The sequence below is a fragment of the Anabrus simplex genome, chromosome 7, assembly GCF_040414725.1.
Source record: "Anabrus simplex isolate iqAnaSimp1 chromosome 7, ASM4041472v1, whole genome shotgun sequence".
Lineage (NCBI taxonomy): Eukaryota > Metazoa > Arthropoda > Insecta > Orthoptera > Tettigoniidae > Anabrus > Anabrus simplex.
In genome coordinates this window covers 172,835,343-172,851,227 of record NC_090271.1, presented here as the reverse complement: position 1 = coordinate 172,851,227, position 15,885 = coordinate 172,835,343, and the positions used below count along the sequence as shown (strand labels likewise).

Here is a 15,885-nt window from a genome sequence, read left to right as displayed (position 1 = left end):
AATATATATCATTTATATGAGAATAGTAGAGTTGGTTTCACTTATTGACTATCTCTACCCACACGTAGAGATCATTTTTCTGTAGGGGGAACATGAGGTAACTCAATTTTCATAATTTGTTGACTTAACTCTCTTTAGATTCTCCTCTCCTCGGATGACCTTCGTGATAATATATGAAAGCCAGTCCTCGTCATAGGTTGCAAAATTTAGCATCCCAGTTATGTTTATATTCCTTTGTTCTCGACCCTATTTCTGTTCGTTATGAGCTCTATGCTTCTTGGTACAGTGCTCAGTTTCCTCTGTCCAGCCTCGAGAGTTTGTTGACAGCTTCACCTCGACTTCACACGTTCCTCGTGTGCTCTCCGCATGTTCAATGAACACTGACTATGCTTCGTGAATCTCCTCATCGGACAGGGAGTGGCGAGACTTGCGCCAGAATACAGGGCATTTTCTACGGGCTAAGGTTCAATAATAATAATAATAATAATAATAATAATAATAATAATAATAATAATAATAATAATAATAATAATAATAATAATAATAATAATAATAATATTTAGCCTGTTTCCAGTCATTCGACCGGGTCAGGAATGGAATGAATGAAGCCCTCATCTAGTGGTGAGGATAGGAATTGCGCTGGCTGCCGAAGCCTGTCGCACACCTCTGCGGCAATAATAAATGTCTGATAGATGAAATGAAGTGATACTGGAGAGTGTTGCTGGAATGAAAGATGACAAGGAAAACCGGAGTACCCGGAGTACTGCCAGCGTCTTAACCGCCTGAGACTCTCACCCCGGCTGTTCGATTTAGTCTGGCACAAAGTATCTATCATTGATAAGCTAACCATTCTCTGCCTTCTGGGTGACATTTAAATATTCTATAGGTACTTGTGTATAACTTTCAAAAGGAGTCCGAGTATCAATACAAATGGTGGGATACGTAAAGAGTGTGTTGCTTCATCTCTATATCGCAGTATCAAGAAGAGATATCAGTGATACCGAACTTAATCAGCAACAATAAATAGGATCTTATTCATACATTTGAATGATGATCATCTCCTCAAACCTGAGGTTGATGGGTACCATGGAAGTACGCTCGCCTTCCTTCAGCCAGTTGTTTGACTTCTTGATAAGGTCGAATTTGTCTGATGCTGTCGAGGAGTAGCGTGGTGCCCAAATTGGAGTGCCTTCTCAACTGGCCGATAAGTTGAGTTTTCATTAACGAGGCTGTAACTTCCCTGAATTAGAAGATGCACTTCTTCATACGTTTTCCACTCTGTCCAAGATATTCGCAGCATCCGTCACCAACACCACATCTCAAAACTATACAGGTTACAATTCCATTTTTAAATATTCCGCCAGGTGTTATGAGGCTGTCTGAATAAGCAAACTATTTTACTTGCTGCAATTTGTCTTCTAACCAGACGTCAGACTTCTGTTTACCATCACGAGTGAATTTCAAAACGTTCATGTTCTTATTAGTGTCTTATTACATATTTGCCTCAATTTCTCGTTCACAAGTTATAATTTGAATCACGCAAGGAAAATACATTTGTAGGTAATATATAAAATGTGTATGGGTCAGTCGTCCATAGCAGTATTCATCCCTCTAATTTTTTACATTTTTTCAGTTAGCCTAGCCTACTTATCTATCAACCTTCAAGAATATGAACCGAGCTCGATAGCTGCAGTCGCTTAAGTGCGGCCAGTATCTAGTATTCGGGAGATAGTGAATTCAAACCCCACTGTCGGCAGCCCTGAAGATGGTTTCCGTGGTTTCCCATTTTCACACCAGGCATATGCTGGGGCTGTACCTTAATGAAGGCCACGGCCGCTTCCTTCCCATTACTAGCCCTTTCCTGTCCCATCGTCGCTATAAGACCTATCTGTGTTAGTGCGACGTAAAGCAACTTGCAAGGATATGAACTTATTGATAATATTTGTTTGTTGTGTAATTACATCGTATATGCTTCCATAGATAAATGCCGTGTGATGCATTCGCTATGGCAGAGATGAGAACTGGACTCATTTATAAGCTTCTCTGAAAAGAAAACTCCGAAGTTTAAGGGACACAAATTAGTGCATTTCTGCTCGTACATTTATCTCTTAAAGGATCGTTATGTGATTTAAAAATTCAGATGGATCAGGGATCATTTATTATGCCTTTGAGATGCGTGATATTTTGAAATAAGTGATTGCTTGTCTTAGTCTAGTTTAACGTATTTAATATTGCAGATGAGGGAATTTTAAAATGCGTCATGTGATTAACCAACGCGTTGTTCTGATAATTGTGCACCAAAGGACCTTTAAGAGATCCATTTTCATTATATTTAAAAAAATTAAAATTATGTCCTATCTTGAAGAAGCACATGTCAGTGTATCTGCACAATACGACCCCGAGAAGAAAGGCGTAAGATGGACAAAAACTACTTTGTTTTCAAACATTATGAAAAGAAGACAAACTTTTAAACACGGTTCTTAATAATATAATTTCAAAATGATTTATATGAGAATTATCAGAATAGAAATTCCACCGAGTGAGTTGGCTGTGCGGTTAGGGTCGCATAACTGTGAGCTTGCATTCGGGAAGTGATTGTTTCGAATACCATCGTCCGAAGCCCTGAATTTGATTTTACGTGGTTTCCCATCTACACACCAGGCAAATGCTGGGGCTGTACCTTTATTAAGACCACGACCGCTTCCTTCCCAATCCTAGCCTTTTCCCATCCTTGCGACGCCGAAAACTTTCAATGTGTTAGTGTGATGGTTTTTGTTTCTTTTGTTCTTACAATTGGTCTTGCGTCACTGCCACAGATAGTTCTTATGGGTTCAATCGCCACTGTCGGAAGCCCTGAAGATGGTTTTCCGTGGTTTCCCATTTTCACACCAGGCAAATGCTGGGTCTGTACTTTAATTAAAGCCACGGCCGCTTCCTTCCCATTCCTAGACCTTTCCTATTCCATCATCGCCATAAGACATATCTGTGTTGGTGCGACGTAAAGCAAATAGCAAAAAAATAAAAAATAATAGGAAACCACGGAAAGTCATCTTCAGGGCTGCCGACATTGGGGTTCGAACCCATTATCTTCCGAATGTAAGCTGATAGCTACGTGACAATAACCGCACGGCCAACTCGCTCGGTTAGTAGGGCTGTAAACCACAAGGAAAAGAAAAACCCAAAACGAAACTTCCTGATAAAATTCTACAAACTTCATTGAGTAAGTGGGCACATGAAGATAATGGACAATTGGCAAGGTAACAAAATTATTACATAAGTGGCAAGTGACCTTTTCTTTGTGTATATTTGTATAATTGAATGTCTTTCAACCTGTCTGCGTTTGTTTGTTTGTTTGTTTGTTTGTTTGTTTGCTTGTTTATTGATTCTTTCTTTCTTTCTTTCTTTCTTTCTTTCTTTCCAATTTGCTGTGCATCTTGGTATTGTACAGCATTTCATGTAGGCCTACCACTATAGTTATACATATTTAACCCCAAATCAATAATCGCAGTGGATTTTAGATATATTTTCTAGGGAAATTAATAGTTAGTCCGCCTCTGTGGTGTAGTAGTTAGTGTGATTAACTGCCACCCCCGGAGCCGGGCTATTGGCTGAAACATTCCTAACCTAAAATATAAATATCAACGGCGCCTTCTCAAGCGAAATAATGTTATGTCAGCGGGTTAATGGAACAGTATAGGAGCCCTTCCAAAGGTTTATTTCCGCACTACGGCATCTGTTAAAAGTGAAACGGCATTAAAGCGTATTCAATAGACACACGGTACTGTATATTTCAATGACCTGGTTTTTAAGTTCTCTGAAAATATTCTAAGTACCCAGTAACTTAGCGTTCTCAAAACGATTTCATAACTACTGTAAAAGTAACATATCAACTCTATTTAAGCCCCAGGGAGTGAAGCTAAAATAAAACAGCATAAAACTTAAAACATTTGTCACGATAACCTCTAGTAAACAAATCGAGTATTTAAATTCACTTCTGGGAATTACAGATCGAATCCGAAAGGTGAATATACTGCATTAAAAGAAATCTCAACTTTATTCAGAACACAAACTTCTTGACTTGTATGCAAATCAGAGAGATACTGAATGTCACCAATAAATCAGCTGTCAATTTCTTGGAAGCCAAATGGCATCGTGCCTCCCCTCCATTTGAGCCCCTCCACCTCTCCAGACAGACATCCGGCCGGTCAAACCCCCTGCACGTTATGCTAGGTTGCAGAGAAGCGAATAGCGTGCCGTGTGTTCAGCAGGCTTTGGAAATACTGTCCATGTGTGTAGTGTGGTGCTGTGTTTACTACGGTGATGCGGCCTTGTAGGATAGCGTTGCGTAACGAGATTGTTACTTGTGTTTTGTTTATAACGTACACAACCAACACAAGTTTTAAAACACGCGTTAAAAATGACGTGTATAGTTTGTTTTCCAGTTCAAAATGATCAAAATTGTGTCAAAACGACAGTGAAATATCAATTTGTTATGACGAAGTGAATAGGTTGTAGTATAGTAGTTGATTCCGTATCGTTCAAGTTAACTTGATAACTACAATATATATTCAACTCTGTTCACGACTCTTATGCGACAACAGTGTACCATATTTGTAGTGGTGTTATGTTGGTGGTTTAATGATGCAATTACAATGCGGAGTGTGTGAATGAGGTGAGTGCAGACCTCAAGTTATGTCGCCTAGTGAGGATCTTGGTTACATCAGTCATGGTGAAAGTGAACATCATAGAAGTGAAACCTATTGTAAACAGTAACAGTGCGGTAGATGAGAAGAAAGAGGGTGAAATTGGTAGTTTCCGTCTGCCGGCACGACGTCACTCCCGGCGTCTGGCGTCCACGCGAGGACTGTCTGCTATACAGCGCAGTCCAGGGATATCGGTTGATACCCTCAGTGGCTGGGTTCGTGTTTTTACAGGGGCAGAAGAACGTAGTGACCGAGGAACACTCGTCTATCTCACAGAGACAACCAATGTGCGTGATGTATGTCGGGACCTGGTGCTAACTGAAGATGTGTCCATTTGGGTGCAGGTAACATCATAACTGTTTATTCCTTTTTTTCCCTGACATTCTTACTAATGTATTGGGGTTGGCATTTCATGTGGATCTGGCCCAGTTTCGGGGCCAGACGTTCTTCTTGACGCCAACCTTTTGAGGACGAATGCATTCATTTTTGCGTGTTGCTGTGGTGGGTGATGGTATGATGTGTTGTATGTAGGTGAAGAGAAGTGTATTAAGGCGAGCACAAACACCCAATCCATCGGCTAGAAAATTAACTATACGCAGTTAAAATCGCTGGATTCACTGAGGGTCGAATAAGGGGTTCTCTGAGCCGAAGGTCAATTCGCTGACTATTGATCCAAAGAGCCGGAGAGTTTGCCGTGCTGTTAGGGTCGCGTAGCTGTGAGTTTGTATTTGGGAGATGGTGGGTTCGAATCCCACCGTCGGTAGCCCTGAAAATGGTTTTCCGTGGTTTCCTATTTTCACACCAGGCAAATGCTGGGGCTGTACCTTAATTAAGGCCACAGCCGCTTCCTTCCCACTCCTAGCCCTTTCCTGTCCCATCGTCGCCGTAAGACCTATCTGTGTCGGTGCGACGTAAAACAACTAGCAAAAAAAAAAAAAAGAGGATCGAATTAAGGGCAAGCCCACGTACATGGGGTTCGTAGATCTAGAAAAGGCATTCGATAATGTTGACCAAGCCATTTAAGATTCTGAAGGTGATTGGGATCAGATACCGAGAACGAAGAATTACAGTATCTACAATCTGTATAAAAATCAGTCTGCCGTGATAAGAATTGAGGGATTTGAAAAGGAAGCAGCAATCCAGAAAGGAGTGAGGCAAGGCTGCAGCTTGTCCCCCCGCCCCCTCTTTTCAGTGCTTTCATAGAACAGGCAGTAAAGGAAATCAGAGAGGAATTTGGAATGGGAATCACAGTGCAAAGAGAGGAAATCTAAACCTTGAGATTTGCCGATGATATTGTTATTTTATCTGAGACTGCAAAAGATCTCGAGAAGTTGCTCAATGGTATGGACGAAGTCTTGGGTAAGGAGTACAAGATGAAAATAAATAAGTCCAAAACAAAAGTAATGGAGTGCAGTCGAACGAAGGCAGGTGATGCAGGAAATGTGAGATTAGGAAATGAAGTCTTAAAGGAAGTAGATTAATATTGTTACTTGGGTAGTAAGATAACTAACGATGGCAGAAGTAAGGAGGACATAAAATGTATTATATCACAAGCAAGGAAGAGCTTCCTTAAGAAAATCAATTTTCTCACTTCGAACATTAATATAGGAATTAGAAAGATGTTTCTGAAGACTTTGATCTGGAGCATGGCATGGTATCGAAGCTTTTGAAATGTGGTGTTACAGAAGAATGCTGAAGGTGAGATGGATAGATCGAATCACGAATGAAGAGATACTGAATCGAATTGGTGAGAGGAGATCGATTTGACTAAATATGACGGGAAGAAGAGATAAGAATGATAGGACACATCTTAAGACACCCAGAACTTGTTCAGTTGGTTTTTGAAGGAAGTATAAGGGGTAAGAATGGTAGGGGTAGACCAAGGTATGGAAATGACAAGCAGATTAGAGCACATGTAGGATGCAATATTTACGTAGAAATGAAAAGGTTAGCACAGGATAGGGTGGCATGGAAAGCTGCATCAAACCATTCCATGGACTGATGACTCAAACAACAACAACACCTACACCAACATTATTATTATTATTATTATTATTATTATTATTATTATTATTATTATTATTATTATTATTATTATTATTATTATTATTTACGTGCTCGTAAAAGATCTTCTACGGAACAACATTCTGGCACCTGGGCGTCTACTAAAATTGTAATAATAATAATAATAATAATAATAATAATAATAATAATAATAATAATAATAATAATAATAATAATATAATTTCATGTGGTTATTTCTAGCCGAGTGCAGCCCTTGTAAGGCAGACCCTCCATTGAGGGTGGGCGGAATCTGCCATGTGTAGGTAACTGCGTGTTATTGTGGTGGAGGATAGTGTTATGTGTGGTGTGTGAGTTGCAGGGATGTTGGGAACAGCACAAACACCCAGCCCCGGGGCCATTGGAATTAACCAATGAAGGTTAAAATCCCCGACCCGGCCGGGAATCGAACCCGAGACCCTCTGAACCGAAGGCCAGTACGCTGACCATTCAGCCAACGAGTCGGACATAATAATAATAATAATAATAATAATAATAATAATAATAATAATAATAATAATAATAATAATAATAATAATAATAATAATAATAACTTCCTCTGTGGGTGTGGATCCTGGAATACATCCACCCCTGACTGTCATAAAAGGACTAAAGGGGAGAGTATGGGTTGGTGACACAGGCTAGAATTGCTTCAACTTACTTGTGCCAGGCTGCCCACTTTCATCTTGGTCGACCCTTGTTCTCTTCCAATCTGATAGTGTTAGGTTCATGAGCCCTAGACAGTCTTCCATTCCCATACCCTTCGTGGTCTTCCCTTTCTTTTTCCGATATCTTCATTCTTTGAAGAGTCACACTTCTTCCATTTTCCCTCACAGATTGTTCTAAGAGGGAATAGTTGCCCAGTTATACTTCCTCTCAAAATAAATTATTATTATTCTTAACAAAACTGTGATTCGAATATGGTGATGTGTAGGTACTACACAATTATTTTCGTGGAAAATAAGACTAATAATAAGCCAATGCCTGACACTGCAACTCTGTGTTTTGCGGATATGATCTAATACGAAGTACCACCTAACCAGAGAGTAATAAATATTTTATTATAGTGCCCATTAAGGAGTAGTTTAGAGCATAACTAGCAGTTTCCTTACAAAGTGATGCGAATTACCTTACCTGAACTAACAAGTGACTAAATAAATTTACATTGTTTTAGCAGCCGGAAACAGACCACTGTGTAGTAAATTAATTCACGTATCACTATTATCGATACACGGTGTCTATGTATTTCCTTTGCCTTGTGTACTTGGAGTGTCCGGTATGGTCTAGTGGCTAGGATACCTGGCACGGGTGGCTTAATGACCCGCAATAGCTTCTAACTATATATATCTGGTAAATATTTTGCCATTATGTTTATATATTAGCCATCTCATTAACGTCGCTCTAACCCAGATAAGTTTTCGGCGACGGAAGGATGAAAAAGGGCTAATACTGGGAATGTACGGACTATGGCTTTAACTGAGCTACAGTCTGCCGTAAAAGCGGAAATCCACTAAAAATGATCTTTTCGTCGGGCTCATCATCTCCTGACCGCAAGTTTATTGCCATAAGACACGTACGGTGAATCTAACATGCTCGGTATTATAGAAAGAATACCGCAGGAGTGCTGGAAAAAATGACACGGAGTCGTCGTATATAACCAGCCTCAAAATGCCACCGATGTCAGTGGAGCTCGAAACCGGAGCATAAGGATAGCGACTGACTGACTGTGTGAATGGTTATGGTATGGAAAAGTTCGTAGCTTGAGTTGTAACATTCTCCTGGATTTGAAGTGGAGAAAGCAGGAAGGGCACTGAGGATGACCCAGAGTTGGAACCGAACCAGTTTCTCTTTTCAATTGTCAACATCAGACAAACTAATCTTCATGATATTCGTCAAGTTGCGGTTCTTAATCGGGCCTAAATAAAGGCATTGTGTCTCAGATTTATCCAGAATCTGTACCCTGAATAATTCATCAAGTAATTTTCTATTTTATTCCAAGAATGGGCAATGCACCAAACACTTGTTTCAAGGTACCTTTGCTTAGGTATTTCTGTATGTCTGTTAAAGGGGGTCCTTAATGCGTTTATACTTTCGCGTGGTTTCATAACGTTTCACATCATAATCTAGGGCGCAGTAGTGTAAGCGACGTCAGACAGGTTGTTTCGCCTTTGAAGAAAGAATGTTTAAACTGCAGACTCGCTAAATAGAGAGTACATTCACCCAAAGTGTATCGGGCCTCCTCAGTAAGCGCTGAATCAGTAATTTGTAAAGTGGTACGTACTTCCCTCTCCAACACATGTTAAACACCGTACTTCCAGGCCGAACCTTAAAATTACACACGTGGAGGAAATGACCAAGCGGACAGCAGATGGGCTATAAACTACAGGTCAGACAGGAGGAAGTGTTCGAATGATAGAGTGTGGGAATACGCAGGTCGTTGTCCATTAGACCGTAGTAACAAGTTCACACAGAATATTTACATACTGTATAGTTTACTGTAGTTGTACCGAAGGGAGAAAGGGGACGAAGAATATGTCAGAATATTTAGTTCCTGAATTACTGCAAACGTACGCAAGCAGCAAACCAGCTGTGTTCTGCTGCTGGTATGGATACTGGAGCATCCTTAATCATTACGCTTTAATCTTGAACAGAAATTGAGTTCACTAAAAAAACAAAAAACAAAAAAAACACCACCGTATTCTAACTTGTGTTTTCTTTCCCTCATCATGAGTTCCTCTTATCTCCTACTATATGCTTACAAAACCAGAAAATTCTCCAATTAATATACACCGCGGAATAGAAGATTATATTTGTCGATCATTTAGGGGGTTATTGCATGCAGCCGGTAGTATGCGTTACGTTCAGTGACTAGCAACATAAGAGTACATACTTGTTTACATTACGAGTGCGAGTCCGTAGTTGAAGTAGCTTGAAATAATGTAATACTATTTATTTTCAATATTAAATTAAAATTTTTAAATATTAAATGCGATTTTGTTCGTAAAATATTAGCTGGACTAGCTTGGGACAGTGCAATATTAAATTAAATTTGCTTTCTTTAAATATTAATTGATTTACAATTAAACTAAATATTACACCCTGAGAGCCTCCGTGGTTCAGACGGCAGCGCGTCGGCCTCTCACCGCTGGATACCGTGGTTCAAATCCCGGTCCCTCCATGTGAGATTTGTGCTGGACAAAGCGGAGGCGGGACAGTTTTTATCCGGGTACTCCGGTTTTCCCTGTCATCTTTCATTCCAGCAACACTAATCATAGCATCTATCAGTCATTAATAAATCACTTTGGGAGTGGCGACCCCATCGTACTAATAGCCTATATCTGCTTCATTCATTGCATCCGTGACCCAGTCAATGACTGGAAAACAGGTTGCAGGTTTTCATTTTCATTTTTCATTACACCCGAAGAAGAGTCTCCGTGGCTCAGGCGGCAGCGCTCCCTGGGTTACGTGGTTCAAATCCCGGTCCCTCCATGCGAGATTTGTGCTGGACAAAGTGGAGGTGGGACAGGTTTATCTCCAGGTATTCCGGTTTTCCCTGTCATCTTTCGTTCCAGCTACACTCTCCAATATCATTTCATTTGTCAGTCATTAATCATTGCCTGTGAGAAGTACAGCAGGCTTCGGCAGCCGGCACGATTCCTATCATCGACGCTAAATGGGCGCTCCATTCATTCCATTCCTGACCCGGTCGAATGACTTTGAAACAGGCTGTGAATTTTCATTTTCATTAGACCCGGAGGTATGGTTTGAGACGAGCATAGACCAGGCAAAGGTTGTTGACCAGGAGAGAAGGGAAATGCTGTATGAGATCTGCCTGCCATACCTAGCCAACACTACAACAACCCATTAAAGAAATGGAAAGTTAACGGCGTACTCTACGGAGCCAGAGGTGCCATAAATTCGTCTACAAGATACTGACGGAACTACTGTAGGTCTCTCTGTCAACGTCCTCAAGCATGATCTTAGATGTAATAAAGGACTCGTTATGTATTCCTCATCGCCAACTCTACTTCTAACTGCTCTCCCTCAGTTTTGGAATTCAAGATTATCTTATTTGTGTATATCAACCATTGTACATTACATCAAATTTATGTAACACATAGTGTGATTTGGTATTCTGTATCCTTGTGGTCACCTGCATTTCAGGAAGTCTAAAATAACATGTATTCTCTCTATTACATTTAAATAGTTTTAGTTAATTGTTATGTCGTATACGTCTAGAATGAAAACATAAATGGCTTGTTTGAAATGGTTAATTGAATTGGGTCCATGTCAAAGTAAGAACCTCTTAGATCTTCAGTCATAATTCATTAGTACCTTTTGAAATGAAAAGAGAAACACCAATTAATTTATATCATCTTCTCTGAAACTAACTTGAGAGTCATAAAACGCACCTCTACTACATATTTTTGTTTCTGTAATCTTTAATCGTCAATATTTCATGTTTCCAGTAAACTGGTTATTGCATAGAGGAACCAGGCGAGTTGGGCATGCGGTTAGGGGCGCGCAGCTGTGAGCTTGGATCTGGGAGATAGTGGGTTCGAACCCCACTGTCGACAGCCCTGAAGATGGTTTTCCGTGGTTTCCCATTTTCACACAAGGCAAATGCTGGGGCTATCCCTTAACGAAGGCCATGGCTGCTTCTTTCCTATTCCTAGGCCTTTTGTATCCCATCCTCGCTATAAGACCTATCTGTGTCGCTGCGACGTAAAGCAACTAGCAAATAAATTAAAAAAAAAAAACATTCACGGAACAGTATTGATGATGATGATGATGCTTGTTGTTTAAAGGGGCCTAACATCGAGGTCATCGGCCCCAGGAACAGTATTCGATACTTTGTAACTGTTTAACGTCGCACTAACACAGGCACGTTTTCGACGAATTTAGGAAAATAAATAGCTAGAACTGCGTTTGCCTGGTGTGAAATTGGGTAACCATGGAGAAATATCTTCGGGGCTGGCGAGATTGCTATTGTTTTACATCGCACCGACATAGATAGGTCTTATGGCGACGAAGGGATAGGAAAGGCCTATGCGTGGGAAGGAAGCGGCCGTGGCCTTAATTAAGGTACAGCCTGGTTTGAAAATGGGAAACCACGGAAAACCATTTTCAGGGCAGCCGACAGTGGGGTTCAAACCCACTATCTCCCGGATGCAAGCTAACAGCCACGCGCCACTAACCGCACGGCCAACTCGCCCGGTCTGCCGAGGTTGGAGTTCGAAATCACCATCTCTCGAATATAAGGTTAAAGCTACACGATTCATACGGCGTTGAAAAATCGCACAGTTAAGTGGCATGCAAACTTCTAGACTGTTCTTTTGTAAAATTCAAATTAATTTCTGTGCAATTTATTTCGTCTCATTTCTCTCAACGTGAACATACTGCTCTGAAACCGTTGTCGGCTGATTAAGGTCGGAAGGTGGTGTTTGGATGGCTCCTTTGGGGATAGAGAAGAGATCCTCCCAGCACTAATAGCCTATTGTGCAGGAGGCGCGATACACCACAGTTCAGGAGAAGTGTGACAATAGAGATCGCGACCGTACTTCCTCTGATCTTGTCCTTCACGGCCGCTACCAACAGTCCAAGGCTGTGTCGAGGTCCGTTACACTCTCAGCTTCTCAGAAAGCTCGGGACGGACGACAACATGTATGTTTCATCATGGAGCACAAAGAGTAACCGCTCCACCAATGATTTGACATCTACACGTATCTCACAGGATGAATTCCCGGAATAGAGATTTACACACCGAGCTCGATAGCTGCAGTCGCTTAAGTGCGGCCAGTATCCAGTATTCGGGAGATAGTAGGTTCGACCCCCATTGTCGGCAGCCCTGAAAATGGTTTTCCGTGGTTTCCCATTTTCACACCAGGCAAATGCTGGTGCTGTACCTTAATTAAGGCCACGGCCGCGTCCTTCCCACTCCTAGCCATTTCCTTTCCCATCGTCGCCATAAGACCTATCTGTGTCGGTGCGTCGCAAAAAAAAAGAAAGATCTTTACACGAGTTGTCCTATTACAAAACTCGTGTCCATGTTCATTACTAACGAATTAAGATTTTATAATTAATTAATTTACTTATTTATTACCTGTCGTGCCAGTGCTTCGCTATGGAATGAGCATTCCACAGACTGCCGTGATTGTCCTATTACAAAACTCGTGTCCATGTTCATTACTAACGAATTAAGATTTTATAATTAATTAATTTATTTATTTATTAGCTGTCGTGCCAGTGCTTCGCTATGGAATGAGCATTCCACAGACTGCCGTGAACACTCCTTTGCCGTATTCGGTTAAGTTTGCACACTGTTTATTCCAATCAGCACCTCGGAGTAGGGATAGAATAGCTAGAACAGGGCCTCTCAAACGCCCAAAATCACAAGCGTGCAAACTGGGGCGCAGAGGTCCTGTGCACAGTTGCATCGGTCCCACTCGGGTCGGCTCGGACCAGCGCGTCGTCTCGAGGTGACTCGGCTAAGCTCGGCTCAACTCGGCTCAGATTTGGAGCGCTACGGAGCAAGTGAGGAAGAGGGAGACAGGCGGAGCGAGCGAGACAGGCGTGGGGAAAGAGAGATACAGCGCTATTGCTCCAAATCAAGGAGTGGGGGTCTGCACTCTGGTCAACCAAGCGAAGTCGTCTTTTGCACCGTGCACCGCGCAATGCACTGGTGCATGCACTCTGAGAGGCCCTGAGCTAGAATACTATGATGAACCAGTGTGTTACGTATCAATAGTTATCAGAACATTTTTGAACCAGAGGAATGTCATGTTAGAAAAAGGAAAGTTATCTAACTCCCCAGCTACTTCCCGCCAACATTCAGGCAGACTGTTCTTACTCAGCACGCAACAACAATGGCGTATGGCCTCCGGAGAGGCCTGGTGCGGGTTTTCTCGTAGACACTCGGCACGCAGCAGAAGAGCCAAAGCACATCACAACAAACAGTGGTCAATGTAATGTTATTGTTGATCAATTTTATGAGCTTCCGATACTGTAGGCCTTCGCGTTTACTTTTCTTCCGACTCTGTGATATTAGAGCGTCTAATGTAAAGAGATTTCTTCCTTCTTGCGTGACTCCATGTTGTCTTTTCTTCAAGCCATCGTTATTCTTAAATGGATCGTTCCTTTACGATTTTTCTCATTTTTATAATCATCTTCACAATTTTTCTTGTCGACATGTATTAATGACCACTCGGTCTTACACCTTAAGACAATAAACCATCGCCAGCAATATTCCCATGTTAGCAATGCTCGGCGTTGGTATGGACTAAACAACAAAAGTCTAACACGTTGAAGATGATGTCACCCTTCGTGGGGTGACACGGTAGTGTGTCCAGGCCTCTCAACTTGAGGCTGTCGCGCGAAACTAGCGCTACCATTCGCTGTTGTATTGCATTGCTTGTTCACGTGAGATGTTCATAGAGTGCGACGCGGTGCCCATTCCTTTCTCAGCACGCTGTGCATTGTTCAACAGACAGTCGAATTTCTCTGGCATTTCATACGCAACCACCAGAACTCAATTTTATTATTAATAGCAAGGTAAATAATGTGGATTTGAGTCTATTATTGCTTTATTCTTACATACTATTGTTACATAATTTCGGAAATGGTTATTATTAGATCAATGGAGCTTCATTGTTCTAAGGAAAGTTAAAATTACAAAAGAAAACAACACAGATGATATAGCCTATCATGCTTGTCATTGAATTTATGACATAGTATAAACAATATGAAAGAATAACAGTTTTTACAAGATACACATCACTGTTTTCTTTTCAATGATGGCCTTTGGTTATAAACCATTTGGCAAGCTGGTAGTGATAGGTTAGTCATGGCATTGCTACAAGGTGGGAACGCCATGGTAGCAAGGTAGTATACACATCGCTTGTGAACCAACCCATAGCGAGGTTTGCATAAGAATGGTTTGTCTGGGCAATGTTTACGGTATGTTGTTACTTTCTTCGCTTTCCTTGCAGCCTCTCGACCTCCAGTTTCGTTAGCCTCTTTGTAGCGTATGCTACAGCATTTCCTTCTCTTCCGTGTGGAATTTCCAGCCTTTTCAGTTTCTCCCGTCTCCACAAGGGGATGGATACTACGGTTGTGACGAGGAGTTTCTACTTCATCTGACAAGCACATCAGTTCAAGAGCACATTTTCTGCAGCTTTGGCACTGTTTGATAGTTTCTGAATGCAATCCACGAACTCACCAAGCTCGTTCCAATGAATAGTTCCGTCGCTACCTTGTGACACCATCTGACAGTTTTCCAGACAGATGTAGTATCCCTTTCAGACCTGAAAGAAAACTGGCGGTGTGAATTTTTGTTTGTACGTCAAAAACTGACTAAAATGCTCTTAAATACATATATTTTTAGTTTATTCTGCAAAATAAAAATTAACATCTGAAAAGAAAAAGCACCCGCACAATTGTGCGCGTCAGGACTTCATTCACTACTTGCAAAAAATAAAAAAAATAAAAAAATCATCTCAGTACATGTGAATATGCACATGTACATGATCAAATGTTCTATTTTACAGTGTGAAACGATTTTAAACAGTTAAAATCTTATACATTACATTTATCATGTAGAGTACGAATTTTTCTTTCTCGGTCCTTTTTGCGACAGCACCCAGCACTCTTGCATGTATTGCCTGTAGGGAAACCTAGCCCGCACACTTGTGCGTATCAACATTCAAAACCTCATGGTATTACGTACGATGTTGAAAGTTCACAATTTACGTTTGCTACACAATCTACACACTTCATAGATTATATTCTGATATTCAGTAAAGCTTCTAGATTAATATGAATGCAATAAATAAATACTTACTTTAGGCATTACTGCTTCCCGCCATATTCCTAATGAACTGTATTTTTAAACTCTTCTTCCTTCGCCCTGGTGGTCAAGTACTAAATAAAAACAGCTGAAGTACATGCTACGTGTCCCGCACAAGCACTGCAATCCGGTCTAGCGCCAAGAAAACGTCAAATAAGCTCAGACATAAATAAAATACGAACCCGCACAGGACGATAGCTGATCAGATACAACAACGCCAGGCTTTGCTTTTTTATAGTCAATAACTACGGATTGTTTGAAAATTTCCGTGTTACT

General features: G+C 41.1%; 1 protein-coding gene across 1 annotated transcript in view; it reads left to right on the top strand.

Moving 5' to 3' along the window:
• Positions 1 to 4,726: 4,726 nt before the first annotated feature.
• Positions 4,727 to 15,885, top strand: part of Phlpp (PH domain leucine-rich repeat protein phosphatase) — a 317,236-nt gene continuing 306,077 nt past the window's right edge. The window contains exon 1 of the mRNA XM_068228737.1: positions 4,727 to 5,047. Coding sequence (XP_068084838.1) covers positions 4,727 to 5,047 — 321 coding nt within the window. The remainder of the gene's footprint in view (positions 5,048 to 15,885) is intronic.